General features: G+C 51.3%; 1 protein-coding gene across 4 annotated transcripts in view; it reads right to left on the bottom strand.

Moving 5' to 3' along the window:
• Positions 1 to 1,472: 1,472 nt before the first annotated feature.
• The window catches only part of SLC13A5 (solute carrier family 13 member 5), a 28,934-nt gene continuing 2,880 nt past the window's right edge, over positions 1,473 to 27,526 (bottom strand). For 2 of the 4 annotated variants that reach the window (XM_063629595.1, XM_055257525.2), the window contains 11 exons: positions 23,234 to 23,362; positions 22,847 to 22,983; positions 20,727 to 20,905; positions 19,818 to 19,986; positions 17,862 to 17,984; positions 12,592 to 12,807; positions 10,956 to 11,056; positions 9,916 to 10,034; positions 7,622 to 7,783; positions 4,314 to 4,451; positions 1,473 to 3,103 (listed from right to left, as the gene is read on the bottom strand). In XM_063629595.1, coding sequence (XP_063485665.1) covers positions 2,972 to 3,103; positions 4,314 to 4,451; positions 7,622 to 7,783; positions 9,916 to 10,034; positions 10,956 to 11,056; positions 12,592 to 12,807; positions 17,862 to 17,984; positions 19,818 to 19,986; positions 20,727 to 20,905; positions 22,847 to 22,983; positions 23,234 to 23,332 — 1,575 coding nt within the window. In that variant the 5' untranslated portion in view covers positions 23,333 to 23,362 and the 3' untranslated portion in view covers positions 1,473 to 2,971. The remainder of the gene's footprint in view (positions 3,104 to 4,313; positions 4,452 to 7,621; positions 7,784 to 9,915; positions 10,035 to 10,955; positions 11,057 to 12,591; positions 12,808 to 17,861; positions 17,985 to 19,817; positions 19,987 to 20,726; positions 20,906 to 22,846; positions 22,984 to 23,233; positions 23,363 to 27,526) is intronic. The other 2 variants (XM_055257528.2, XM_055257526.2) reach the window with 2 other exon arrangements.

The raw sequence follows: 27,526 nt of genomic DNA, 5'->3' as shown, positions 1-27,526 counted from the left end.
GGGTCAAGCATGGGGGTAAAAGCGTGATGGCTTTAAGATGACAGAGTGGACTATGGAGCCCTTGGAGGCTGAAATGAGCTGTTGGGCCAATGCCAGCGACAATCCACCTACAGACTTCCTGAGAAGTAAACATTAAACCACCTTCTGGTTTAAGCCACTGTTTGCTGCGCCTTCCCTTATTTGCCATCAAAAGCAAATAAGAGAGCATGTATGGCCAAGTTAAGTGTTCAGAATCACACATCGAGTTAGTGGCAGTTACCGTTCCAACCCAGATCTTCCAACTCCATGCCCACTGCTCCTTCCGCTAGCCATGAAGGGCCTTGGCCTCATAGGGCTTGTAGGGAAAGGTAAATGGCCAAGAGCAAGTCATGCCAAGGGAAGATCTCTGAATATGGGTCCCTCTCTGTTGCCTCCCCTGAGATAGGCTCAGGACAGTGATCAATGAGACAGGGTGGTCCTTGCCCTAAGAAGCAAAGTGTTTGGTTGGGGAGGCCATACACCTTAGTGCAATTCCAGCCAACTCCTAGAGTTGTTTAGGATTGGCCTCTCGTCAGCCTCTTCAGGTGGGAGCTCGGCACTCTGGAAGCCCTCCACCTAGCTTTTTGTCAGCTTTCAACCACTGGTGTCTGGAAGAGTCCTCCACCCACCCACAAGTTCCTCCCCCATTACCCCTGGCCATTCTACTCATCCTTCAATGCTCACCTTGGATGACCTTCACTGACCTTGCCTACTACCAACAGCTTGCACCTAACTGACTGCACTGACCAATCATTTATTTATCCACATACTAACTGTATAGCCTGCTCTGGGCCAGCCATAATGCTGACACTAGACTCGGTGGGCAGTCAGAGCCCTCAGTCTGCTGGGGCAGGCCAGTCAACAGCAGCGGCACGGAGGGCAGTGATAGAGAGCTGGGGAGGAAGGAAGCCAGCAGTTGTACCTTGGTGGGGGGAGGTGGCAGCCTTTTCCCTACTTCCCTCCCAACCAAACACTTTGCTTCTTAGGGCAAGGACCACCCTGTCTCATTGATCACTTGTCCTGTGCCTATCTCAGGGGAGGCAACAGACAGAGACTCATGTTTGGAGATCTTCCCTTGGCATGGACTTGCTCTTGGCCGCTCGCCTTTCCGTACAAGCCCCACAAGGCCAAAGCCCTTCATGGCTAGCAGAAGGAGCAGGGGTTATGGAGTTGGAAGCTCTTGGTTGGAACTGTAACTGCCAGTAACTTGATGTGTGACTTTGGACACTTCCCTTGGCCTCTCTGAGCCTCACTTTTTTTTGAAAGACAAAGGAGGATAATAACACCTTTCTATCTCACAGGGTTGCTGCAAAGATCGAACGAGATAACTGGTGGATGCAACAGGGACAGGAAGGCCCGGCACCCAGTAGGTGGGCAGGGCGTAACTGTTCATTCGTCCGCCTCCCTGGGCTCCCCACACTGCAGAAAACCAGAGACAAGTCAGCAGCACAGGGGAGCTTTCCATGGGAGACAGAGAATTTAATGAGAGCAAGAGCTGGACAGTGTGGTCAGGAATCCTCCCACCCAAGGAACCAGACACATACTCGGTCCTTGATGGGGTTTCCTGAGGCTCTCATACTTTCTCCTGCCCTGGAAAATGCCATCCAGGAGCTCATCTCTTTGCTGCTGCCTCTCTTCCAGAGCAGCACAAGAAGGAAATAAAATGGACTTGTGGGGGAAAGAAGATGCTTGTCTCTTGTGTCTGTCTCTTACAGGGGGGTTCTGAAGATTCCCACAGCCACTCTGGAGTTGTTGCTCCACTTTGGGGTCTTTGTCCAAGTAACTTCAAGTAGATTGGCCCACAGGCAGGGGTTGTTTGCTGAGAGATCACCAAGCACTGCTCATTCTCAACGATCCTCTGTTGTCACCAGCCATGGCTGTGAAGGCCAGTCAACGAAGGGAAGATTTTCCCCAGAGGAGCTCAAACGCTGGCATGAAAGACTCTGAAGTGGCATAGCCAGTGGAAGTTAACAGCTGTGTCCACTCTGAGCCTCAGGCGAGGGAGGACCTAGACGGCCCACTGTGGCCCCCAGAGCGCCATCACCGCCCATACTTGGAGTGTGGAATGTGATCCTAGCTATTTGGGGATGGCAGGGGAAGCATCTCCCAGAAAAGATGACCTGCTTGGGAGAAAAGGGGGACCCCAGAGGGTGCCGGCCAGGGCGTCTTGGTAAATGTTGGCCCAGAAAACAGGGGACCAAGGAGTTAAAGGAGGCTCACTGGAGAGGCGGGACAGGGGGCCAGTCGATTAAAACAGAACTAAGTGATGAAGGGAGTAGATCGGGCTGTGGTGCACTGTGGGTGGGAAGCCAGGTGTCATCCTGGAGTTAGCAACTCAGATTCCTCATCCTTTGGTGATGGCCACAGGAGGAGTTCCCAGAGGCTTCAGGAGGCTCTGATTCCCACTCTCACTCCAGCAGTGGGAGGCTGCTCAAGACCAGGCATTCCGTCCCCAGCTGGGGTGTCCCTTCCAGAGTGACAGAGATGATCTGAGGCTGCTCAAGGTGAGCTGGAAGGGACATGGGCACTGGTAGGTGGTTGTCTTAGCTGTCAGCCAGGGGATCTGATTCCCATTTAAACTACCTAGGACGAGGCGAGTGGAAACCAGAGCCCTGTGTGGGGGATGCCTGGGGCAGAGCGGGTACCGGAGCCTGCATCCCGATCCCTCGGCTACCTGGCCTCGCTCACAGAGATAATGGCAAGGCTTGGGAAAGATGGGTCCAGCAGCCCACTGAGGGGTTCCCTTCATTTCCGAGCCTGCCCTGCAGCTGCCCATGACCATCTCTGCATCTGGGCCTGGAGGAAGAGGTGGCCCATTGGCTGGGTTTTGGGGGTGTGTGGGCATCGTTGGGTCATTCTGGGGTGTGAACCCCAAAACTCTCTACAAGGTGTGCCAGAAGGTTCGGTAGTCCTGAGGAGGGTAAGGGCTGTGTGCGTGGTCTTGTGGCTCTTCTTAAGTCTCAATATGTGTCACATTAGCCCAGTCAGGGAAATGATCCAAGTCAAATATGGCCCGTCCCCAGGTGTTGACAGCCAAAAACACACAGAAGACTCCAATTATGTTCATTATGACTCCTGTTTTCACCTGGAAAAGAGACAGTGTTAGAGTCAGCACCCTGAGGCCTGCTGGGAACTAGCGCTCTCAGAGATGAGGACAAAGGGTTGGCTCACTGGGCCTCGATGTCCCTGTGCCATGCTCTGTCCCTGTGCCATGCTCTGTCCCTGGCTGGGGTGTCCCCAACCCCAGGACAGTGTGATTTCATGTCCCCCAGGTATCCTCAGTGCTCAAGGCATCCCTGGGAAGCAGGCAGAACGGATGGGTTCTCTATGCCCGTGAGCATTTGGAAAATGATCTCAGAGAGGTGACAGGAGGCAACAGCTTAGGCCATTCAGGGAAACGGTGACACAGCCCAGTGTGTGAGCCCAGATTCATTGCTCACCCCAGTGCCTTAACCATCCTACAAGGACGTGCCAGCTTCCCCGTGGACCTCCTCAGGCTCTTTCTGATGCCTGCTCTGCAATCTTCCCTCATGGTCACTAACCATTGCTTCACTAGCCTGTTGTAGATATTTTACTGGGGACTGGAATCAAGTTTGCAGTCCATGGTTTCTGGGACCCACCCTTTTTATGAAAATGCTCCATGGAGTCCCCGAGATACCCAGCAGAGGCTCTGAGATAACGAACACCCGATTGGTCCCAGGTACATTTCTGGCCTCCTGGGCTCACACACTTGCCCCTTTCCCAGCCCAGAGCTGCAAAGCTGCCCTTCTCCCAGCAAAGGTGACGGAGCCAATGAAGAGTTCTTCCTCTGACTACATTTGTTTCCAAGGCATCTTCTACTCCCAGGCAGTGGTCTCCCTCTTCCTCTCCCTGCTTCTACCTCTTCAGACACCCCTACGAATCTCTGTGACTGTCATTAGCATCCCCCTGCTGCCTTAGCCTGCCCTGCCTATCTTCATGGTTCTTGCTAATTTGTCAAGTTCATCCTTGGCCGTGTGAGTCCCTCAGCCCCACCTTCACCCCTTCCAAGGACTCCCCTGGTGCCTGCACAGGCTTCTCCAGGTGGGAGAGTCTATAACCCACCTCAGAGAAAGAACAATGTGTGAGGTTTGAGATCATCCTAAAAAAAGAAGAAAAGCTGCATTATAAATGTCAACAATGGCCGCGGGTCTGGATGTTCCGTGGTATTCCCAAGTCATATGACATCGTTTTGAAACTCTGTGATTCGCAAATGGGGCTCCCTTACGAAAACAGCATTATAGTCCGACGGGAGTAAATAAAAACAGCTGTGTTACCATGTCAGCAACCTTGAGGTGCCCGTAGGTGAACACGATGGCATTCGGAGGGGTGGCCACAGGCAACATGAAGGCAAAGGAGGCACTCAGGGTACAGGGCAGCATGACGTACAGCGGATTGAGGCCGATGGAGCGAGACTGCGGAAAAACAGAGCACTGCAACATCACCATACAGAACACAGAAGCTCTTGGGGACGTGATTCTGAAAAGGATTCTCTGAATGTGCCGGGTACGTTTGAACCCCTGTGCCTCTGTCTTGGTTCCTCTCCCTTTTGCCACGTCTCTGGCAGATAATTCCACCTACGGAACACTGAAGGCTGAGCTCAGAGGCTACCTGCCCTGGAAGGCCTGACCCCCTCAATTCATTCAACATATATTTCCTGGGCACCTACTATGTGCCAGAGACCATGCTGAGTACTCAGACTGTGCTCAACCTCACAGTGCCACGTGCACATGTCTGTCTGTCCTGCCACAGACTGACAGCCTAGAGGCCAGGGACCACATCTTCTCTCCTGCATATAAATCTGTGGATGTGTGTTTTTCTACATGCGTAAGGTCATTTTGCACATGGAATTTGGTAGCCACCTTTTAAATTCTACACTTTAAAATTTAGCCACATCTAACAGCACCTATCAGAGAGTAGGCACTCATTAAATATTTGCTGAGTGCATGAATGAATGATGTAATTCCTAAAATCTATCAAATCAATCATGTATCATGCAGATTTACATGTGCATGAGGGCAGACACATGCAAACATATTTGTTGCAACAATGTAATGGCAAAATACAGGAAGCCAACTCAATGGTCATTAATAGCAGGATGGTTAAATATGATACATACAAATGATGGAATAATACACAGCTGTAAAGAATTAGATTGATTTTTTGTGCTAATAAGGAAAGATCTCCAAGACCTACGGTTGGATTTTTTTAAAATTAAGATGTATGGCCAGGTGCAGTGGCCTACACCTGTAATCCCAGCACTTTGGGAGGCCGAGGCAGGCGGATCACCTGAGGTCAGGAGTTCGAGACCAGCCTGACCAACGTGGTGAAACCCCATCTCTACTAAAACTACAAAAATTAGCTGGGCAAGGTGGCGGTCACCTGTAATCCCAGCTACTCGGGAGGCTGAGGCAGGAGAATCACTTGAACCTGGGAGGTGGAGGCTGCAGTGAGCCGAGATCACACCACTGCACTCCAGCCTGGGTGACAAGAGTGAAACTCTGTCTCAAAAAAAAAAAAATTAAGATGTGTAATGACTATAGAATGATACCCTTTATTTAAAAAGAATGTGTGTGTGTGTGTGTGTGTGTGTGTGTGTGTAAAATATCCAGAAAGATACCTGAGAAATTAATAACAGAGATTTATCTCTAGGGAGGAGGCTAGAGGATTAAGGTCTGTATACATCTTTACATTATTAGACATTTTTAGCCATATACCATCTGCAATTTAAAAAAACTATACTATGAGCATGTTCCCATTTTATTACTCTTTGAAACTGTGATTTTTAATGGCCTGATAGTGTTATATTATACAAATATATGATAATTTATTTCAGCAAACCCCCTGTTAGTATGGATATATTTGTATAATAATTCTGTCATACATCATCATAACATATGTTGGTAGGCATCTCTGATTATTTTCCTAAGATATATTCCCAGACACCAAATTGCTGAGTTAAGGGGTCTGGGCAGGTTTAATGTTATGGTTCCTGTTGGTAAACAGCCCTCTGAAATGACTGCACCAAGTCCCACGCCTCCTGGGAATCACCGAGGGGTCCCAGGCAGGGGCCCAGCTCTTCCCTGGCGCCTCTCCCCCACCAGCCTCATTTTCCTGGCTGTGGGTACCTCAAGGTGTCTGCACCTCACACTCCTCTGCAGCCCAGCTCAATGACCATCACCTTTTCCTTTCGCACAGGTGGGCATGAGACAAGAGTGTGATGGGCCTTGGAGATAACTGGGGGAAATTTTACTTGAGGTTCCTGGTTCTAGAAAAGCTTGTTTTCAAAGACCCAGTTAGGGCTTGCATTTTCCTGGTTGGGACCCTCGGTGCTCCCAATTAGGGCTGGAGATGACAAAGCCAGGGCCTGTGCTAGGAGAGAGGAAACATCACCACCACATGCCCAGTATCAAAAGGTGCTCCTCCTACTGGGCATCTATTTGGACAGTCTACTTATGAGAAGAGGAGACAGGCCACTTTGCTATTTTGAACACTTTTACCTCCTTGCTATTTTTAACACTTTCATCTTCACTTGGAAGAGAAAGAAACCACTTAGGTTTGCTTTTTATACATGAAGATGCCCAGGCAGCCGAATGGAAATTCACCACCTTCAATCCAGTGTTCAGGCCCTCTGTAAATCTGTCTCCCAATTCCAGAATAAGGACAGCCTCTCCCATGCTCATTTTTCAGTCTACAGAGGCTTTTCACAGCCCTCATCTTACTTGGCCATCAGCACAGCTCTCGGAGGAAAGAACTGAAGGGCCGTGATCAGAGATCCCTCATCTTGAACTCGGGTCTTCTGACTGCGAAACCAGGGATCTTTCCATACGACCCTGAAGCTGGTATGTCTTTGCAATGGATGACAGAAGGAAATGCAAACAAACAAACAAACAAACAAAAAACCGTAGCCACTGATTTTCCTATAAGCTCTGCTTTCTTCTCAATCCCATCTCAAAAATATGCTTGTCCATAGAAAAGAATGCTTTAGCCTGGCACTCAGCAGCTTTTCCCACAAACAACAGCTACCTCTCTCAGCTCCCCGGGACCCTTCATCCCTGTGCTCAGCAAGCAAGGCTTCCAGGACTCCTCAGTCATGTGCACAATTGCCTTTACTTGCGCTGCTCCATCTTCCCAGAATTCTCTCTCCCTTCCTACCCACTCCCAAGGCCCCACTCCTCCAAGGCCTCTTCCTGGGGTTTCCAGCCAGTGGTGCTCCTAGCCTGCGGTCCTCCTGCACACCTGTGCTACATGCTCAGCGACCACGGCACTGGCCTGCTCCTCCTTAGCCCAAGTCCTGTCTCACCAGCTTGAAAAATAATCCAATTAGATTTATAAAATACACTTGAGCACTTGGTCCATGGTTGGTGCTTTGGTCAGCATGAGGGGTACAAAGAGGAGTGGCAAAGCAGCGGAGGCCTCAGGGGCAGAGGCATCCAGGGTCCACAAATCCACGTCACAGTCAGACCCGGGTCTCCAAAGCCTGGTCTGACTCTGGCCTGGATATCGCTGCCTCGTCAGGGACCCACAACATGGCCATGTGTTCCTGTGAAATGGAAGGGCCCCTCCCCACCATCAGGTTACTTACCATGGAGGCAAAGATGGGCAGGAACAAGGTGGTGGTGGCCACGTTGCTTGTGCACTCAGTGAATACGGCAACAAGCAAGGACAAGATCAAGGTGATGGCTGCCGGGGGCACTGCGTGCAAGGGCTCCATCTGCTTCCCCATCCACACGGACAGCCCCGAGGCCTGGGAAGCACCAGGAGGGCAGTCATCTCAGGGCTCCCAGCTTGCAGTTCCTTCAGGGCCAGAGCAAGCTTGGCCCATCCTCCCCTCCCGACCCTTTCTCTCTACATCTCATAAGTGACCTCATCCATTCCCACCATTTTCACCCCCGTCCTCATTCTGCTGTCTCCTAAATCTGTATTTCCAGCCAGCTGGCCTGCTGTGTGGATTTACATACCCATACGCCTTCTGGAAATGTCCACCCAGATGTCCCAAGAGCACAATAGACTCAACATGCTCCACCCTGCATTCATCCTCCATAGCCCAGAATCTGCTTCTCTCTCTGGGCCTCCCAGTTTGGTGAATGGACTCACCATCCACCAGCCATCCAGCCCAGTAGGCTGGGAGTCACGCTGCCGGTCTCTGTTCCCCTCCTTCCTTATACCCAGTCAGTCACCAAGTCACCCAAACGTCTCCCATCCATCTCCTCCTGTTCAGTCCTCCACAGTTTTGGAAGCTCAGGAGAATGATTTCGACCAGAAATTGAGGGTTTAGATTTAGGGCTTTGGGCTGAGAAGAGATTGTCCAGGGAGAGAATGAAGTGTAAAAAGAGGAGAGACCAAGGACAGAGGCTGGGCAGACACTCCTGTTTCAGGGAGAACAGAGGAGAAGTCAGCAACAAAGCCTGAGCAGGAATAGTCTGAGTCCGAAGTAAAGCCGGAGACTGTGCTGAGCTGGGGGCCAGAGGAGGAGAGAATGTCCACAGAGTCCAAAGTTCTGAGCCTGAGTGAGATATAGACTGCAGAGTCTCAGCTAGTTCTCCTCCAAGCCCTGCCCAGCCCAGGCCCCCACTCCAGACATCAGAGTGATTTCCTCACGTGCAGATCTGACCAACTCACCCCCTGGCCTCAGTCCTTCAGTGGCTGGCTACTGCCTTCACCATCAAGTCCACACCCCCCTATCTTGGGGCCCTCAGAGAAGTGGCTTCTGGTAGACTCACCAGCCTCATCTTCTACTTCTCCGCAGCTAAATACCTCATATTTTTCCCTTGCTTGTGTGCTACTTCCTGAAATGCCCTTTCATATACGTGCCCCTCCGTAGTCTGTGAAGTCTGTCACGAACAGGGACCGTGTCTCAATCTTCTCTGTAATCTCTGTGCCTGGCCCAACACTAGGGACATAATAGGAATGATGGATGGATGGATGGATGGATGGATGGATGGATGGATGGATGGTTGAATGGATGGATGGATAGATAGATGGGTGGATGGATGGACAGATGGATGGATGGATGGATGGATGGATAGATGGATGGATGGATGGATGGATGGATGGATGGATGGATGGATGGATGGATTGATGGATAGATGGATGGATGGATGGATGGATGGATGGATGGATGGATGGATGGATAGATAAAGACGTGAATAGATGCATGGATGATGGATGAAGAGGTGACTAGTTGGATGGATTTGTTCACCCCCGCAAAAACTTAGCACCCACTAGGCACCAGGCTGTGTCCTAGATATTGAAGAAACAGCAATAACTAGACCAAGTCTGTCTATTACACTCCTGGATAGCTGGGCGGGTAGACAGTTGATTGGAGGACAGCAGCAGTAAGCTAGCTCATCCCTCCCTCTGGCTCATTTCTTCCCCAGGAGGGAAAGAGGGAGGTAAAGAAAGTTATACTTTTTGTGTTTTCCAACATGTTCCTCTCCTCCTACGCTGCTACATACTTAGATAAAGAAAAATTTTGAAGTAGCTACCATGTTAAGTAGCCAGTAGAAGGACCAAAGATAGTAGTAAACAATATTGACTAGGACTGGAAGGAAAGATTTCCCTCAGACAAATCAAAGCAGAGATTATTGTGATCAAGCCCCAGAGGGTACCTGACAGTGTCCTCTGCTTCTCTTGGCTAACTACGGTCACTCATTCACTCATTCCTGCAATCGCTCAAAGGTTACTTTCTGTCTTCCAAGCCCTATGTGTGGTGTAGAGTTCCTAGATGACAAGACAGAGTCCATGTCCTCAAGGAACGTGCGGTTATATGAAGGATGCAGGCACAGAAACACACAAGCCCAGCGATGGAAGGGTGGAGAAACGCCACCCTCTTGACGAAGAAGAGGGCTCTGGGCAGCCTGTGGCTGGAGAAGTTACCTCGGATCCTTTAGCCAGAGCAAATCCGCCCCCTAGTAGCAGCACGATGCCCCAGGGCACTTTCTCCTGGGTTACCTTCCAATCCAGCAGGGGAGGTGGATAAAATGGAGTTTTCCTTTCTGGGAAGAAAAATACACACACACACACACACACACACACACAACACCATAGCAGCATTAGAAGACAAAAGAAATCTAATCAAGGGGGAATGAAGCCAGTAAGGACAATGAGGTACCATCTCCCACCTATAAATTAGCTGAAGTTTACAATAATATATACATTGCTGGCGAGGATATGGTCAAACTATTACACCCACTGCCAATAGCATCATAAATCGGTACAACTTTTTGAAAAGCAATTTGGCCATACATTTTAAGGGCCATTAAGACTTTATATTCTACCACCCCAGCAATATTACTCCTAGAAGTTTATCCTAAAGAAAAAATACCCTCAAAGGAAAAGCTATATGCAAGAAAACATTAATTTCATTAATTTATGGAAATAAAAAATTCAGAAGAGCCAAAATGTTCTACAACAGGAGAATGATTACAACCCCTCAGTGCAATATAATGCCATTATTAGAGAAAATATATTTGAAGACTGTAGCAATAGTGGGAAATGTTTATAGTGTAATATCAATCAAAAGTGGAAGAAGAAACAACAAAGCAATAGGATTCGAACTGTGTGTGTTCTGATTATAATGTAATATATAGGCACATTAGCAAAGACTGGGAGGAAGAGAGAAAACAAAAAATTGCCGAATGGAAGTCAGTGTTATGGAAAATTTGAAACATTTTCTGTTCCTGTTGTAATATAAATAAAATTTCAAATGTTAAATTCACATGTTAAAAAGCAAAAAAGAGATTTTGCACTAAATAATACCACCGGTGGCTTGAAAGCCACTGTTTCCCAGGCTTTTGTAGCCAATCCTCTTGGATGTGATGGGATTTTCTCCCTCTAGGGCCCAGGACATCCCATAGTGACCCTTTGCTTCCAGGGCTCCAGTCCTGATGACTGGGCAATCAGAACAGGAGACTTACCTTCCTCAGTCTGGCTGCGGAAGTTAAACTTGGGCTTCTGTGAAGGCACAATGAATAGCAGCGTGGCCACTAAGATGGCCACGGTGGCATCGGAGACATACCTAGGTGGGCAAAAGCACAGCTCATCTGCTGCAGAGACAGTCACTCAACAAACCCATCCCAACTCCGGCATTTCTGTGTCCAAATGCTCCTGTGCAAAGAAACAGGCTCACATAGCCCTAAAAGTCAAGGTCAAGAGTGGTGGCCAGGTGCGGTGGCTCACTCTTGTAATCCCAGCACTTTGGGAGGCTGAGGCGGGCAGATCACGAGGTCAGGAGTTCAAAACCAGCCTGGCCAACGTGGTGAAACCCCGTCTCTACTAAAAATACAAAAAATTAGCCAGACATGGTGGCAGGCGCCTGTAATCCCAGATACTCGGGAGGCTGAGGCAGGAGAATTGCTGGGAGGCGGAGGTTGCAGTGAGTTGAGATCGTGCCATTGCACTCCAGCCTGGGTGACAGTGTGAGACTCTGTCTCAAAAAAATAAAAAAAAATAGAGTGGTGTGGTAGACTGAATCCTGGCTAGAAATCAAGATGCCCACAGTCTTGACCACCAACTTTGGGTGATCCTAAGCAGCCTACTTCCCCCTCTCAGCGTGCATTCTCCATAGGTGTATTTCAGGACCTCTTCTTGACCAGGTTCTCTAGAATTCTGGGTTCACCAGGGTGACCATGAGGACTTTGGTGCTGACCTAAGCCGACCTTCAAAACGAAATGGCCGTCATAGGCAGCATCTCCCCGCCCGCATCTTCTGCCTTTTCTAGGATGTACACATTTCTCATCCTTTCTTCCATGCTGACAACATCTTAGCCAGGAGAGAAACTACATGTACCCCCTTTGCCAAGTCTCTGTCTATGAAGCTCCCTAGATGTGTGCCTTTGGAGGGATTTGACCAGATGTGAAGATGAGAAAGGGAAGATGGCAGAGCAGAGATTTGGAAACCAGAGCTCTGGGAGCCCTACTCCTAGCCCAGGAAATCTCCCTCATCACAGCTGTGGCCACCCTGCCTGGCCAAGGATTTTCCGCTCAGCCTACTCAGGGAGGAGAAGATACCACAGGAACACATTTAGGGTCTTATTGTGAAGCTTGGTCAGAAAACAAAAATGAGTCATGAAACCAACAGAATGCTCTCTGAAACCAGCTCCCAAAAAAGGAGAAGTCTTGACCAAGCACGAGTGCCTGGCCCACATTCCTCTTGCCACCTGTAGCCGAGAACAGCAGCATTTAGGCACCAGTGCACTAAGCCAGTGGTGTCTTTCTTTCTATTTTTTTTTTTTTTGAGACAGAGTCTCTCTGTGTCACCCAGGCTGGAGTGCAGTGGCACAATCTTGGCTCACTGCAACCTCTGCCTCCTGGGTTCAAGTGATTCTCCTGCCTCAGCCTCCCGAGTAGCTGGGACTACAGGCATGTGCCACCACACCTCACTAATTTTTTGTATTTTTAGTAGAGACAGGGTTTCACCGTGTTGGCCGGGATGGTCTCGATCTCCTGACCTCAGGTGACCCACCCACCTCAGCCTCCCAAAGTGCTGGGATTACAGGTGTGAGACAACGCGCCTGGCCCTAAGCCAGTGATTTCTATTGAATCAAAGACTTACTTTGTCTCACCCTCCACCCAGGCGACAGTCAGCCAGCCGGGCATGAAGCCGGGGTCTCGGGAGAACCACAGGACGATCAACAGGAAGAAGCAGATCAGGACGTTGATCTCCGCAAAGGACAAGGGTCCCAGCTTCCGGTACTCCTCCTGCAGCACCTTGAGGGCAGCCTTCTCGTTTTTCTTGTTCTCTAGCCCACAGCCCCAGTACTTTTTAAAACTGGAGAATGCAAAGATGAGAGAAGGGCAGGGCAGACTGGTTGGCTCAGGTGCTGGTCAGATGGAGCCTAAATGTTCTACAGCAGAATGTAGCAAAAAGACACATAATGCTGTCCTCGCCTGCTATGGGGCCTGAAGAAAGGCCCTTCCTGCCTCTTTCCCCCTCCTGTTCTTCCATCCCAGAATGTAGTAGGGAAAATCTCTGTAGAGAGGCTAGAGGGTCTTAGCAGGTGCCCAGCCACCTGGAGACTGGCTGCTCCAGGGTCACTTGGGGGAAGGCCATAAGAAGTTCCGGAGCCTGCACAAGGTGGGAACAGGGCTCCCTCGCATGCTTCCCAAGTCTTCTTCCTTCCACCCTAGCCTGGAGCTGCCTTCGATGGTGTTGGGATGCCAACCCCCATCACCAAGGTGGCTCAGGGAGATGCAGGGAGTGAGTATGAACCCTGGCAGACAGGGCTAGTCAGGGACAGAATGGGTCCTTGTGTTCCCTGGAGCTGTGGGTGCAGGATTAGGGATCCAGGAGACCCTGGGGTTAGCAGCAGGCATGGCTAGGGCAGGAAGGAAGCCAGCCAGGATGGGCGCCCCCATCCTAGATGGGCCCCTTGGGACCAGTGTCCATTGTCCAGGACGTCCTGCAGGGCCTCCCCTAAGGTGGTGCTGGCATGAGGAGGCAGGGAGGAGAGGAAGTTCTTGGAGGAGGTGTAGAGGGGAGCTCAGCTCTGGAGGGGGGATAACTGGGGCCACTGTGCACAGGACTAAGGCCTCAAGGTATGCTGAAGATTCCATTCACACATTCCAGTTCCAGCCACTGTTGGTTTGAAGGGGTGGGCAAGGCCAAGAGTATTGTCCTGGAGAGCCCTCCCTTGTGAGAGCCCTTCCAGGGGCCGTGAGACATAATCACAGGAGGGCAGGGGTTGACGGAATAGGAGCTCATTCCTGAAGCCAGTGCTGAATGTGAACAGCCTTGGAGAGTGTGAGGGCCAAGTGTTGGTGTGACGGTGGCTTGGCCTGGAACATAGGGACACCAGGACATCAGGTCACAGCTTTCTGGGGCGCTCAGGGGTCAGAAAAGAGGCAACACTGATGGGATCTCAGGTGTGCACAGCTGGCTAGGATCTCCCTGCTGGGCAACGGGGCAAGGCTGTGTGTCCTGAGGGTCACCCGCTAGGGACACTCTCCAGACATCAGGCATGGGGATGGCTCTGCTGGTGTAAGATGGGGCCTCTCTGCTGTCACGCCCTTGGCTTGGTAAAGTTTGTGCTCTACCAAGCATCTATCTGCTGCCACCTGTCGTCCTAGAGACCCTGGGGCTCAGCCAGGGGCTTCAGTTTTCCAGGATAAGGGGTGACCTTGGTATTACTAGTGGCCCAGGAGTCAGAGCCTGCATTTGGTGCTGGCAGCTCATCCCCAACACCACAGTAGCTGCAGACTCTGGGGCTGCGTGGAGTATGCAGTTGTCCAATGCTGGTGCCCCACAGTGGTACCGCCAAGCCTTCAGTCTCTCATGCTGAGCAGCTTTGCTCTCATCTCTGGGTTAGTTTCATCTGGTGATGACCAGGCTGGCATGAGATGCAAGTAAATGGATCCAGTTGGCCTGTGACGGGCCTAGGTCAGGGTCAGGGGTGGGGACCACAGAGTCCTTGTGCAGCAGAACAGCCTTCACCATGATGCACCATGGTGAACTTGGACTGAATATGCTGCAGAGCCAAGGAGAGGGGAGAGATCCTTGAGCTTTGTGTGCTTCTGCCCTGGCAGGGGTCCCAAAGAACCCTCATGGCTATTACAGGAGGTGAGCCTGGTTGGGACAGTTAGGTATAAGCAGTAACAATATCCCATGTAGTTCTTGGTGGTCCTGGGGTGGGGTCTGGCCCCTTTGGCTAGATACAGCCTAGGAGGCCGCACTGGGCTCCTCAGTAAGACGGTTTCTCTGGATTAGGCTAGAGGCCAAGACCTTAACCTCATTCTCCATGATGGTTCAGATGAGGAACTCAAGTGACAGCAAGAGCTGACAGTGGAGCTGCTTCCTGCCGCTGAGACAGGTGCTCCCTGGCCTCAGCTGGGGAGGTCCATGAGGCCACAAAGGCAGGCAGGGACCACCAGGTCCTAGTTTGTGGCAGGACGTGGCCTGGGCCAGAGCGCTGCTCCCACCACTCAAACCGAATGTAAAAGCTGTCCTCTACCTTCCAGATCTGGAACCAAAACAAAGCTCCTGTGAGCTACCCCGGCCAGCCACACTGCATGCGTCCAAACTAGAGTGGCCCGTCGGGAAGGGATGGGTCTGGACTGCAGCCAAACACCCCACCACGAGCATGCTCAGAAGCCCCCTGCTGCAGACACCCTCAGGCTCCCCTGCCAGTCAACAAGAGCGGACGAAGGCCATGCCAGGCTGGGTGGACTCAGCTTAAGGCTCTTGGCTGTGAGTCTTCAGAGGCCTGACATCCGCCTCTGGCCAGACAAGAAGTTGATGGTGCCCTTGTGGCCCCAGCGCCACGCTATCTCCCTCCTCTTTCTCAGTAGGCCTTGGGGTTCTAGGGCAGCCCCGGCCCCAACTAGTGCTTCTGACACCTGGTCATGCTTAGGACTGGAGGCAACTAAGTGTAGCAACCCTCAGCCTCCCCAAGAGGGGATGCCACGCAGTGGGAGCCAAAGTGCCCGGGTTTAAGTCTCAGTCCCCCTACTTCCCCGTTACACACCCCTGTGTTGACCACATAACCTCTTCATGCCTCAGTTGCCTTGTCTGTAAATTGGGAATAATAATAATAGTGCCGACCTCACAGGTTGTTGTGAAAATTAATTAAGTTTAAGAGTGCTTGGGCCAGGCGAGGTGGCTCACGTCTGTAATGCCAGCACTTTGGGAGGCCAAGGAGGGCGGATCACCTGAGGTTAGGAGTTCAAGACCAGCCTGGCCAACATGGCAAAACCCCGTCTCTACTAAAAAATACAAAAATTAGCCAGGCGTGGTGGTGGGTGCCTGTAATTCCAGCTACTTTGGAGGCTGAGGCAGGGAGGAATTGCTTGAACCAGGTGGTGGAGGTTGCAGCGAGCCGAGATCGCACCACTGCACTCCAGCCTGGGTGACAGAGCAAGACTCTGTCTCAAAAAAAAAAAAAAAAAAAAAAAAAAAAAAGAAAAGAAAAGAAAAGAAAAGAAAGAAAGAAAAAGAGCGCTCGAAATCGTGTCTGGCACATGATGAGCACTCAATAAATGTCGGTCATTATTATTTCTGTTGCCTCATGAGGAGACACAGATGCTCACCTGCGGCAGGTTCAAGACCATTTCCTGAGAGACCTGTTTGATGGATGTGAGCAAATGAACAGGATTTTGACCGTGGTGCAGATTCAAGAGGCAGGGCAAAAAGAGCTACTGTCCAAGCCAAGCTGGGTGGCCAGGCAGCCATGCGAACAGATTCCCCTGCCCCATCCACAGGCAGGATAGAGTGGGGTTTGGGCAATGATCATTAATATTGTTATTCTTACTATCATTATTATCATTGTTTTGAATATGTATAGCAACATTTTTTTTTTTTTTTTTTTTTTTTTGAGACAGAGTCTTGCTCTGTCACCCAGGCTGGAGTATAGTGGTGTGATCTTGGCTCACTGCAACCTCCACCTCCCAGCTTCAAGCAATTCTCCTGCCTCAGCCTCCCGAGTAGCTGGGGTTACAGGCATGCACCACCATGCCCGGCTAACTTTTGTATTTTTAGTAGAGATTGGGTTTCACCATGTTGGCCAGGCTGGTCTCGAGCTCCTGACCTCAGGCGATCCGCCCTCCTTGGCCTCCCAAAGTGCTGGGATTACAGGCGTGAGCTACCACGCCCGGCTAATTTTTGTATTTTTAGTAGAGACGGGGTTTCACCATGTTGACCAGGCTAGTTACAAACTCCTGACCTCAGGTGATCTGCCCACCTCGGCCTCCTAAAATGTTGGGATTACAGGTGTGAGCCATCGTGCCCAGCCTGTACAGCAACTTTTTAATGGGAGTTTTGAAAACAGTTCCTCCTTCAGAAGAAAACTTAGGAAAATTCCCTATTTTCCCCACGAAATCACAGGTTTCCATGGGCACTTCTGCCTCTGAGCCCTGCAGTCTCTTCCCTCTGGTCACACATTCCCCTGGTTTGACTTGCCTCGAACTCCCTGTGGATGGAGGCACAGAGCACATGCACTTAACTCAGAGCTGAGCACTTTCTATCCTGGTGTGGCCTGATCACCTTTGCACCACAGATCAATTTGTGTGTTTTAGAAAAACAATAACTTTTTTTAGCTATTTGTCAGCCACAGGTCATGGTTTCTGTCCAAAGTCTGGCTGCCATCAAAGGTGACCCCTGCTGAACTTGCCTGTGTGCTAGGAACAGGAAGGTAAACTTTCTAGGACCTGTACACTGCTGGGAACAGCAGAGGTATTCAGTAAATGTCTGGGTTTGGATGGATTTGGTCGTAATCACTGCTGGTTTTACTGGACTTAAACTCCCCATGCATTGAGGCACAGAGTATATGCGCTCAGCTCAGAGCTAAGTCACAGGTTGGCCGTGACCTGGCCTGATGGACCCACACGGCGAAGAGGAGGCTCCTCCAGCAATGTCAAACTGGCACGTGGGGACCAGCTTATCTTTAATTGCTTTACCCTGCCTGCTCTTCCTCCCTGTGCTGGGAGCTGTGCGGGGTGCCCGGGATCCAAGTGGCTCTAGACGAACTCAGAGTCACTGGAACCTGAATGCAGATACTAAAGGACAGGACTGTGATATGCCCAGGGGCCGCTCAGAGATGGAATCGGGGGCAGGGAAAAAGTCAGGGAAGCAGCATTTGAACTAGCCTTGAAGGCTGAGGAGGTGGGAAGGTAGAGAATGGCATTCCAGGAAGAGGGGACCACGTGTGCACAAAGCTCAGTGAGCAGCCTGGGGTCGAAGGAACAGGAGGGCAGACTAGCAGGAGACAGGGCTGGAGAAAGATCAGGGCCAGACACAAAGGACTTTGTAAACCTGCCTATTGAGTCTGAAGGCTCTTCTGCAGCTTTGAGGCATAATTAGGCATAATTAGGCTGTGAGCAGCTCAAACTTACTTGAATCTCATGTAAACAAACTGGAGCCACAGCCAGGCGAACAGCAGCATTACCAGCATGTTGGGAAAGGCAAATGCAAACCAGGAGGCAAAGTTCACGAGGTCCTTGCTGTCAGGAAACAACCTACAAGAAGACACCCGCCCCCACATCAGATGCTGAGCGGTGGGAGCCAGCCTGGCTCTGTGCATGGGGGCGGAGCAGCAGCTAGGCCCTGAGAGGCAGGCCTGTGTGGGGGCCACATCCTCCTGAGGTCTAGCCACCAAGTCCATTGCCAAGCATTGTCCCCTAATCGAGTGGGAGCCTCAGAACATGGCCACAGCACCAGACAAGGCCGAGAAATGACCCACTGACTCTTCTGTATGTCCAGGCCTTGCTAAGAGTCTCGTGAAAGTTATGGCCCATCCCTTCAGAAAAATACAACTTTGTGGCCAGGCGCAGTGGCTCACGCCTGTAATTCCAGGGCTCTGGGAGGCCGAGGCAGGTGGGTCACAAGGTCGGGAGCTTAAGACCAGCCTGGCCAACATGGTGAAACCGTCTCCACTAAAAATACAAAAAATTAGCCTGGCGTGGTGGCGGGTGCCTGTAATCCCAGCTAACAGGGAGGCTGCAGCAGGAGAATCGCTTGAACCGGGGAGGCAGAGGTTGCAGTGAGCCAAGATCGCGCCACTGCACTCCAGCCTGGGCGATAGAGCGAGACTTGTCTCAAAAAGAAAAAAAAAGAAAAATACACCCTTTATACACATGCATGTAATTTGGCTGATAGCTCTGGGAATCCGCAGAGACCTCAGCAATCTCACCCTGTGGGTTTCTGCATGGTCCTCCCACTTAGCAAAGCAAATCTCAAAAGCTTCCCAGAGTTGAGGCTGGAGGAGGGTCACTTCCGCCGCAGGCCCCGCCTCCCATCCCTGGGACTCCGCTAGCCCCAGGGGCGCCCCCTTTAGCTCAAGAGTGTCAAAGCAGGCGCAGAGCTTTCCCCACTCAGCCCAGACAGGCTGCTCTTCCCAAAGAAAGTTGCCAGAGAACTGGAAGGATATCATTACAGAAAACACTCCCGAAATTAAAACAAACGGGTTGTTGAACCTCAAGTTTCTGCCCATCCAGGCTCCAGACCTGTCCTTTCCACCTCCCAGCTCCTGCGCCCACTGCCCTCCCCACCCCTGTCCAGGCTCCTGTCTGCAAAGGATGGCGCCACCTTAGTTTTGTTCCTGCCCACTGCAATAAGTACATACCTCAATTAGTACATTTATTTACCAGACGTGCCTGGAAGCCCCAGGCATCTTGCCACCCTCAACAGACCATGACTACCCCGCGGCAGGGCCCGGGTTTCTCTCCCTCTTGGGTCCTCATGGCCTGCATCCCTTTGTGGCCAAGGCTGGAAAGTTCCAAACCATCCCATGGTTCACCTGACACCTCACACGGGGGCTATAACGAAGCAGTGAGGCAGTGAATGCCCCAACCCCAGCCCTTCATACCATCCGAGACCTCGGCTATCATGGGACCATCACCATTAGCCACCAAAGGCAGTGAGCCAAGGGAGTGGTGGGGAGTCTTTTAGAGGTGTCTGTTTTCTGCAAGTTTCAACCAAGGACCCAGCGTCTGGAAGTACATTGTCATCTGCCATGCCTTTAACTCAGAGTTCAATCCACACTCCCTCTCTGAGCCAGAGTCCCTGAGCCCAGGGGAGGTGGTGGGTCTTGCGTCACAGCAGAAAGCAGACTTGGATGTTAGCTCCCCTGGCACCAGCTCCCTATCCTCTCTGTGGCTTCTGTGTGAGCACAGCGGTGCCAGGACACAGAGGCTGGATGGGGCCACATCTTTCCACCCCTGCCAGGCTCCCAGGCCAGGTCTGGCTGCCCAGAGCTCCAGGACTCTGCAGAGGAGCAGAGAGAGGTAGGCAGGTCCCTCCAGCCCGGGTACCCACTTTGTTGTCCCCAGAAGGTGTGATCAAGGACTCACTCGTTCATCTGGCCCAGGAGCACCACGTTGGGTCCCGTCCCGGTCAGGGTGGCGGTGCCCCCAATGCTGGCCGCGTAGCAGATGCACAGGGTCATGGCCTTACACAACCTCTTCCGCTCTCGGTCCTCCCGCTGCCCCAGAGTGGGGCCTTCAAAAATCACTTGGCTCCCTGTGGTGGGCACAGCGCTGTTAGCTGAGCCGGTCATGGGGGCTGCCCACCCAGCCCCAGGTCCTGACTCTGCTGCTGACCTGAGGATCGGGAAATCCCAGCTCTGCTGATTTAGCTGCCCCACTGGGCTCCATAAGAGTTGTTGGCAGGGATGTGCCCGATTCCTCTCTGTAAGCCCCAGGACCTTGCCCTGGGTCTGGCAATCAGGCCGTCAGCCACAGACCCTGAGTCTACTGCACTGGGCTGGGGATGGTAAGGGAACATGGCAGACAGCAAGGCAGATGCTGATTTGCCTTCCCTGAGCTTGGCACCTAGCAGGGAAGCAAGCATGGGACACCAAGGCCGAGACCTCTGGAAGCAGAGAGCGGAAGGATTTGAGCTGCTCGAGGAGGTCAGAAAAGGCCTCCTTGAGGATGAGCAGGAGTAGCAAGGAGTGAGGGGCACCCATAAGTGCTCGAAAGATGCCCAAATGAATAATCAGGTGAACACACTGATTTCTGCAACTGATGGGAACCGAGCGTGGGATTTTGTTCAAAGCTCTATTAAAGGATCTAACTTTTATGCAACAATCCCCTTCCTAAAACTTATGACAACAGTATTTTCTATTTTTTTTTCTCTATGCGTGTTTAAAGGAGGGCTCCAGGAAGCAGACAGGGAGAAGGAGGTGGCCAAAGCATTTGCCAGCAGAGGGAGGGGAAGTCTGCTGTTGTGGCCTGGCAGTGCCCTGGCCAGGGGCTCACCTGGCAGCTCATTGGCCTTGCCCTTGTCCACCAGCTCCAGGCCGGCCTCGGTGGCTGCGCTCGTGGCTTCCATCTGCTGCAATATGGCCTCCACAATGGGCACCATCATGGCCGTGGTTGCCGTGTTACTGATCCACATGGACAGGAGGGCTGTGACGCCCATGAAGCCCAGCATCAGCCTGCGGAGGAGGGGCAGGGAGGAAAGCCAGAGAATCCCCACCCCACCCCCGTACTCTCTGGGGAGCAAGTAGGCACCGGGTCCACCCCTGCAGGGATGCACAGGTGTAGAGGCCAATTCAAGATCGGATATTGGAATAGGGATGACAGTTTTAGAGCCTCGCCTCCCTCCCTCCTTCCCTTCTTTGCTTCCTCCATTCCTCTCTCCCTCCTGCCTCTCCCACACACATGACTAATTTCTACTCTGCTTGCTTCTGGGGTTACCAAGAGGCCTCAGATCCAGTCGTGGTTCTAAGGAGCACCCCTGCCCCGCCATCTAGCAGGGGAAGCCCAGGTATCCAGATGGTGCCAACTCAATATGAGCTTGCCCTGGGGTGTGCTGGAATACCCCTGCGTGCAGGCAGCCCCAGCGTCCCACTTCTGGCTAGGAAATTCCCACCCACCCCCAAACTCTGCCGCACCTCTCAGAAGTTCAGAAGGGCTAAGCAGAGTAGGGGTAGGGTGAGCTGGGGAGGGAGCTTGGCGAAGTGTGACTCTTCTCCCGGCTGCCACTCCGCCCCCGCCATCTCCCCTCCGCCCCCGCACATACACTTGGACCCTTCCATGCTGCAGTGGAACTATCACACAAACAGTATTCAGACAAAACCCTCCCTTTGCTTATAGCCCCTGCTCCCTTCTCTGCCGTCTGTCAGGAAGACTCCTCAGGGTCCTTCAGAGTCTGCTCAAACAACATCCTTCCTCTGGGACCACCCTCTCAGCGTGCGCCAGGTGGGGCTGGCCTGACCCTTCTCAATCCTCCCCCTACTCTCATCATCGCTGTGCTGGGTTCAAAGCACCTGTTTCCATGTCTGTTCTCTCCTTAGGCTGTGAGCAGGGCAGGGCCTGACTCTGCTCTGTGGCTCCACACGCACCATCTGTCCAAGACTAGGGACAGAAGGAGCTCGGCTACTCTCAGTGTGTGGGCCCCGCTGCAGCCAGGCTCCTCCTCAGGGCTCCTAGTTCACCTGGGGGCAGGAGCAGGGGCAGGGGTAGGAGCCTGAAGAAGGGACCTAGGAGCTGTTCTGCATCAGGACCCAAGCTGCCGTCCACACAGGCAGACATTATGGACCCATAAAAACAAAGCCTGGGACCCAGGCTAGGAGGAGGGGGAGAGTTTGCACGAATGGAGTTGTCTTAGAAGATCCCCGTGTGTCCATGAGCAAATCACTTTATCCCTCTCTGCCTCCAATTCCTCATCCACAGAATGTGGGCGGTAAGAAGAATACTCAGCTCTCAGAGTTGTGGTGAGAATTAAATGAGGCAATGAATAAGCTCCTGGTATCATGCCTGCAGCCTTGTAGACACTCAATATACCCATTACGATCATGATTGATTCTGGTTATGATCATGATTATATTGACTCCATGGCTTAGCTGGAAGTGGCTAGCTAGATTGGCAGGGGAGATCTTGGAAATGGAGAGAGAAGCTGGGGTAGAGTGATATCGGGGAAGATAAGTTAAGAAGCTTCTTTGCAGTGGGAATAGATGCTCCAGCTTGGAGAGAGGACCTTTCTGTTTCCCCATGAGCTGGGTAGTTGAGCCACTTCTGGCCTGCTTCCCCTACCCCATCAGACACAGCTTGATCCAGCCTCTATCCAACTTGTTCCCTGTGGAAATCTGCAGCTAGCTGCCTCCCCCAGGAAGCCTTCCAAGCCTGCAAGGGCTCTTGCTGACCCACCTCCTCTGGATTCAGAAGACCCTTACTTACTGCTGCTCACCATGTGCCACCACCATGCATGCATCTGGTCTCTCCAGCTAAAGCTATAACACACCCCACCCAGCCAAGTCCAGGTAAGCCCATGGCCAGCCCTCACCAGTGGGTGGCCTGGTCTGTGCCACCCTCCACCCCTTCCAGCCCTGGGGCTCATGCAGAGCCATGTGGCAAGAGAGGGAAGGCGTAATTACTGTGCAGGCTTGGCGCCCACCCAGAGGAGCGTGCGCAGGGCGATCCTCTTGTGCAGGTTCCAGCGCTCCACAGCCACGGCCATGATAAGGCCGCCCAGGAACAGCATGTTGGTGTCCTTCATGTACTGGACACACACCTGGAGCGCGGCACAAAGGCCCCATCAGGACTGTCCCTTGCCACACCCTAGAGCCACCCAAGTCCCCAGATGCTGACTTCAGGGACAGCTTGGAGTGGGGAGGCAGGCTCGAGTGGCGTCTGCCTGCCAGGGAGAATCCACAACTGAGGGTTTTCCGGTCACCCCCAGGCCTGTGTGGCTCACAGTGGGGACTAGAGAAAGAGACAAGGGGAGAACCAGAAAGTCACCAGGATCCCCTGGGTCTGCTCACCTGCTTGGAGTCCAGAATCTGGAAGAGTGGGAAAAGCAAGACAGGCACGAGAGAGGTGACAGCCAGAGGGATGACTTCTGTGCACCAGTAAATGGCCATGAGGATGATGACGTAGGCACACCTGACAAACTGAAGAGACAGTCCTGAGGCCTCGGCGTGTGGCCGCCTCACTCTCCCCACCCCCAGAACACTCCGGACGGCGGCTGGCATGGATTGTCCACACAGTGCTGATCTAAGAGGGATTCCCCTCAGAGTCATCCTGTTCCCCGGCCCTGGTCAGCACAGCTTTCCCGGGTCAGGCCAGGGATCTATCCCCAATGGACTCCTGCCCCATTCCCACCCCTCCTCCCTGCCTCCCTCCTTCCCAGCTGTGTGGTTCTAGGTACGTTCTTTCATCTTCTCAAACCTTGGATCAGCTGCCTCTCAAAAGAAAAGATCAAGAATACGACAAGGAAGAAAAGGAAAAAAGGAGAAGGAGGAGGAAGGGATAGAAGAAAGAGAGGAAGGGGGATGGAGAAGGAAGAAAAGAAAGGAGGAAGAGGAGAAGGAAAAGAAGAATAAAATACCTGTTTTTTTTTGTTATTTTATTATTATTTTATTTTTGAGATGGAGTTTCGCTCTTGCCACCTAGGAGACCATTGTTCTAAGAGAAGTGACTCAGGAATGGAAAGACAAATACTGCATGTTCTCACTTATAAGTGGGAGCTAAGCTATGGGTACCCAAAGGTATATAGCGCGGTAGAATGGATACTGGAGACTTAGAAGCTGGCAGGGTGGGATGGGAGGGAAGGATTAAAAAACTACATATTGGGTACCACATACACTGCTCAGGTGATGGGTGCGCTAAAATCTCAGACTTCACCACTATACAATTCATCCATGTAACCAAAAACTACGTGTACCCCTAAAGCTATTGAAATAAAAATAATAATAATTATGTACTAAAACTAGCCACCTCCCTAGGTTGTTTTATGGTTCATCAGCATATTTTGTGTGTGTGTGTGTGACAGAGTTTTGATCCTGTTGCCCAGGCTGGAGTGCAATGGCACGATCTCAGCTCACTGCAACCTCCGCCTCCCAGCTTCAAGCGATTCTCCTGCCTCAACCTCCGGAGTTGGGATTACAGGCGCCGGCCACCATGCCCTGCTAATTTTTGTATTTTTAGTAGAGACGGAGTTTTGTCACGTTGGCCAGGCTGATCTCAAACTCTTGACCTCATGATCCGCCCACCTCGGCCTCCCAAAGTGCTGGGATTACAGGCGTGAGCCACGGCGCCTAACTTCAGAGTTCCTTCTTAGATGTCTCCCTGCGCCCCCTCCACAGTCTGGTTTGCACCCTTCCTCTGAGTACCCTCCCCAGCCATTAGCATATGGGGTTGTTACTGTTTCCTCAACTGTCCTTCTACCACCACAACTGGTGCGTGACTCGAAAGCACAAACAGTACAGTGAGTCCTCACTTAACATCATTGATTGGTTTTTGGAAATTGCAATGTGTAAGCAAAACAACATAAGCCAATATTCCCATAGGCAAATTGCTAGAAGCAACAGTTAAATTTCTACAGCATATTTCTGGTCACAAAAACATCACGGAGATCTTAAATAAAGACCAAAACACTCCCAATATTAAACACTGAAAGGAATGTGAGCTACACATATACTTAAGAAACATTAATAAAAACAAGTTAGATAATTATTTGCCCAGTTACGGCAGGTCAGGGTCTTGGGTGACCAGAGCCTGTCCCGGCAGCTCAGGGTACAAGGTGGAAACCAGCCCTGGACAGGATGCCATCCCATTGCAGAATGCACACTGACACGCACGCCCATGCTCACTCAGGGACCATACAGACACTCCAATTCACCTAACGTGCACAGGTTTGGGATGTGGAAGGAAACAGTAGTAGCTGAAGAAAACCCATGTGGACACGAGGATAATGTGCAAACTCCACACAGACAGTGGCCCCAGCCGGTAATCATTTTCTTTTCTTTCTCTCTTGCTCTTTTTTTTTTTTTTTTTGAGACAGAGTCTTGCTCTGTTGCCCAGGTGGGAGTGCAGTGGCACAGTCACAGCTCACTGCAGCCTCCATCTCCTGGGCTCAAGGGATCCTTCCTTTTTTTTCCCCTCCCTCATCAACATTATAGTGAAATGATGTTGAATGAATCAACATTATTCAAGAAACTGCTGTATTTGTAGATCACCGTCCTCAGCATCCAGAACAGGCCCAACACTTAGGATATCTTTGCAAATGCTTGCTTGCTTATTTATTTATTTATTTATTTATTTATTTTTGAGATGGAGTCTTGCTCTGTCCCCAGGCTGGAGTGCAGTGGTGCGATCTCGGCTCACTGCAGCCTCTACCTCCCGGGTTCAAGAGATCCTCCTGCCTCAGCCTCCCGAGTAACTGGGACTACAGACAAGTGCCACCACGTCTGGCTAATTTTTGTATTTTTAGTAGAGACAGGATTTCGCCATGTTGGCCAGGATGGTCTTGATCTCCTGGCCTCATGATCTACCTGTCTCAGCCTCCCAAAGTGCTGGGATTACAGGCATGAGCCACTGCGCCCGGCCATCTTTGCAAATGCTTATTAAAGGGATCAATAGCATTCATCTGAGTTTAACTCTGACAATGCTGCTGAAGAACAGGTGCACCTGTACACAATCCCTGCTTCTCATCACCCAGAAGAGCGTGTGTATTACTTGCACAAAACAGTGCAGGAAGACTTGGAAATTCTTTGTCGGGGTTGTGTTATCAGCCACAAAAAATAAATCTTTTTTCAGCATCCCCCGAGCAACCCAGGGAACCTCCCTACTGGGAGGCAGGGTTCCTCAGCCTCGGCACACTGACATTTTGGGCTAAATGATTCTTTGTTGTGGGAGCTGTGCACTGCAGGATGTTTAGAGCATCGCTGGCCTCCACCTACGAGATGCCAGTAAGACTGTCTCCAATTGGGACAGCAAAAAATGTCTCTGTGCTTTGCCAGAGTTCCCCTGTTGTGGGGCAGGGTGAGGGCAGGAGAAATGATCAATGCTGGTTGACAGCCACTGAACTAAAGGCGGAACAGCAGCGTGACTGGAAGCCCAGGCTTTGACACCAGACAGATATGATTGGCGCCCGCTGTCAGCCACTGTCTGGCCTTTGGCAGCCACTAACTTCTGTGGGGCTTGGTGTCAGTGGTGTACCACTGGGCAGGCCATGAGAATGATCCCTCCAGGGGCAGACAATGAGAGGGCGCATTGGAGAGGATTTTAAAACAATAATATTAGCTAAAAATTAGTTTGCTTCTTACTATCATCAAGTGATAGCAATTTTAAACAATGTCGCTCATAAATTACTCCTCCTGCTCCCAATCCTGGTCCCTGTCCCGTCTTGTTTCATGTCTTCATCTGCAAATTGTGGATTTAAGAGTGCTCATTCTTCCCATATGGCGCACAAAGTCCTCGGTAACTTTTGATTCTCTAAACTTAGAAGCAGTAGGTGGCGTGCGTCACCAATGTACACTGTGCGTTCCTGGAGGAATCAAACAGACCCACTAGGAAAGAAGATGAGACACAAGGTTAACTGCCCCCTCACCTCCCTATCACTATTTGGAAGCCCAGGAGGTGCCTCATCCCTGAAGTCAACAGGCTTGACCCCCCAGTCTAGAATGCCTCCACAGTGTCAAGGGAGAGGGCAGGATGGGAAGCGGATGTTAGAAAAGTTCAACATTCACAAGTTAGGGTGTCCTGACACACCACTTAATGAAAAAATGCAGGCAAAACCTACTGTGTGTGTGTGTGTGTGTGTGTGTGTGTGTGTGTGTGTGTTTGGGAGGAGAGAGAGAGAAGAGATTGATCTGGAAAGATGTTCATCAAAATGTGAATAACTTATGGGATTTGAGGGTACTTTTATTTTTACTTTATATCTTACAGATTTGCAAAAAAGAAACCTTTTACATTTTAATAAAATAAATGATACAATAAATCTATCATTTATTTTATTAAATTTTTTTTAATTAAAAAAAGACCCAGAGAAAGGATAGAGAGAGTGGAGCAGAGATGAGGCCAGGAGGGAATCCAGGAGGAAACAGGAAAACTGGAGACAGTCGGTGAGGAGAGGGGCCTGGGTGTTGGCAGAGGGTGGCGTGCCCTGGGAGTCACCTCCTGGCAAGGACTGTGTTGCTCAGGCTGCCAAGATCCTCCCAGCTTCCCAGCTGCCCTGCCCGTGCTGTGTACCCTCTGGGTTTCCTTGCACAATGGGGTGGCCATGGAGGGTGGAGGCAGGGTGACCGAAAAAGGCACAAAGGGAAAAAACAAGA

Source organism: Symphalangus syndactylus, chromosome 20 (genome assembly GCF_028878055.3).
Source record: "Symphalangus syndactylus isolate Jambi chromosome 20, NHGRI_mSymSyn1-v2.1_pri, whole genome shotgun sequence".
Lineage (NCBI taxonomy): Eukaryota > Metazoa > Chordata > Mammalia > Primates > Hylobatidae > Symphalangus > Symphalangus syndactylus.
This window is presented reverse-complemented; position numbering and strand designations above follow the sequence as displayed.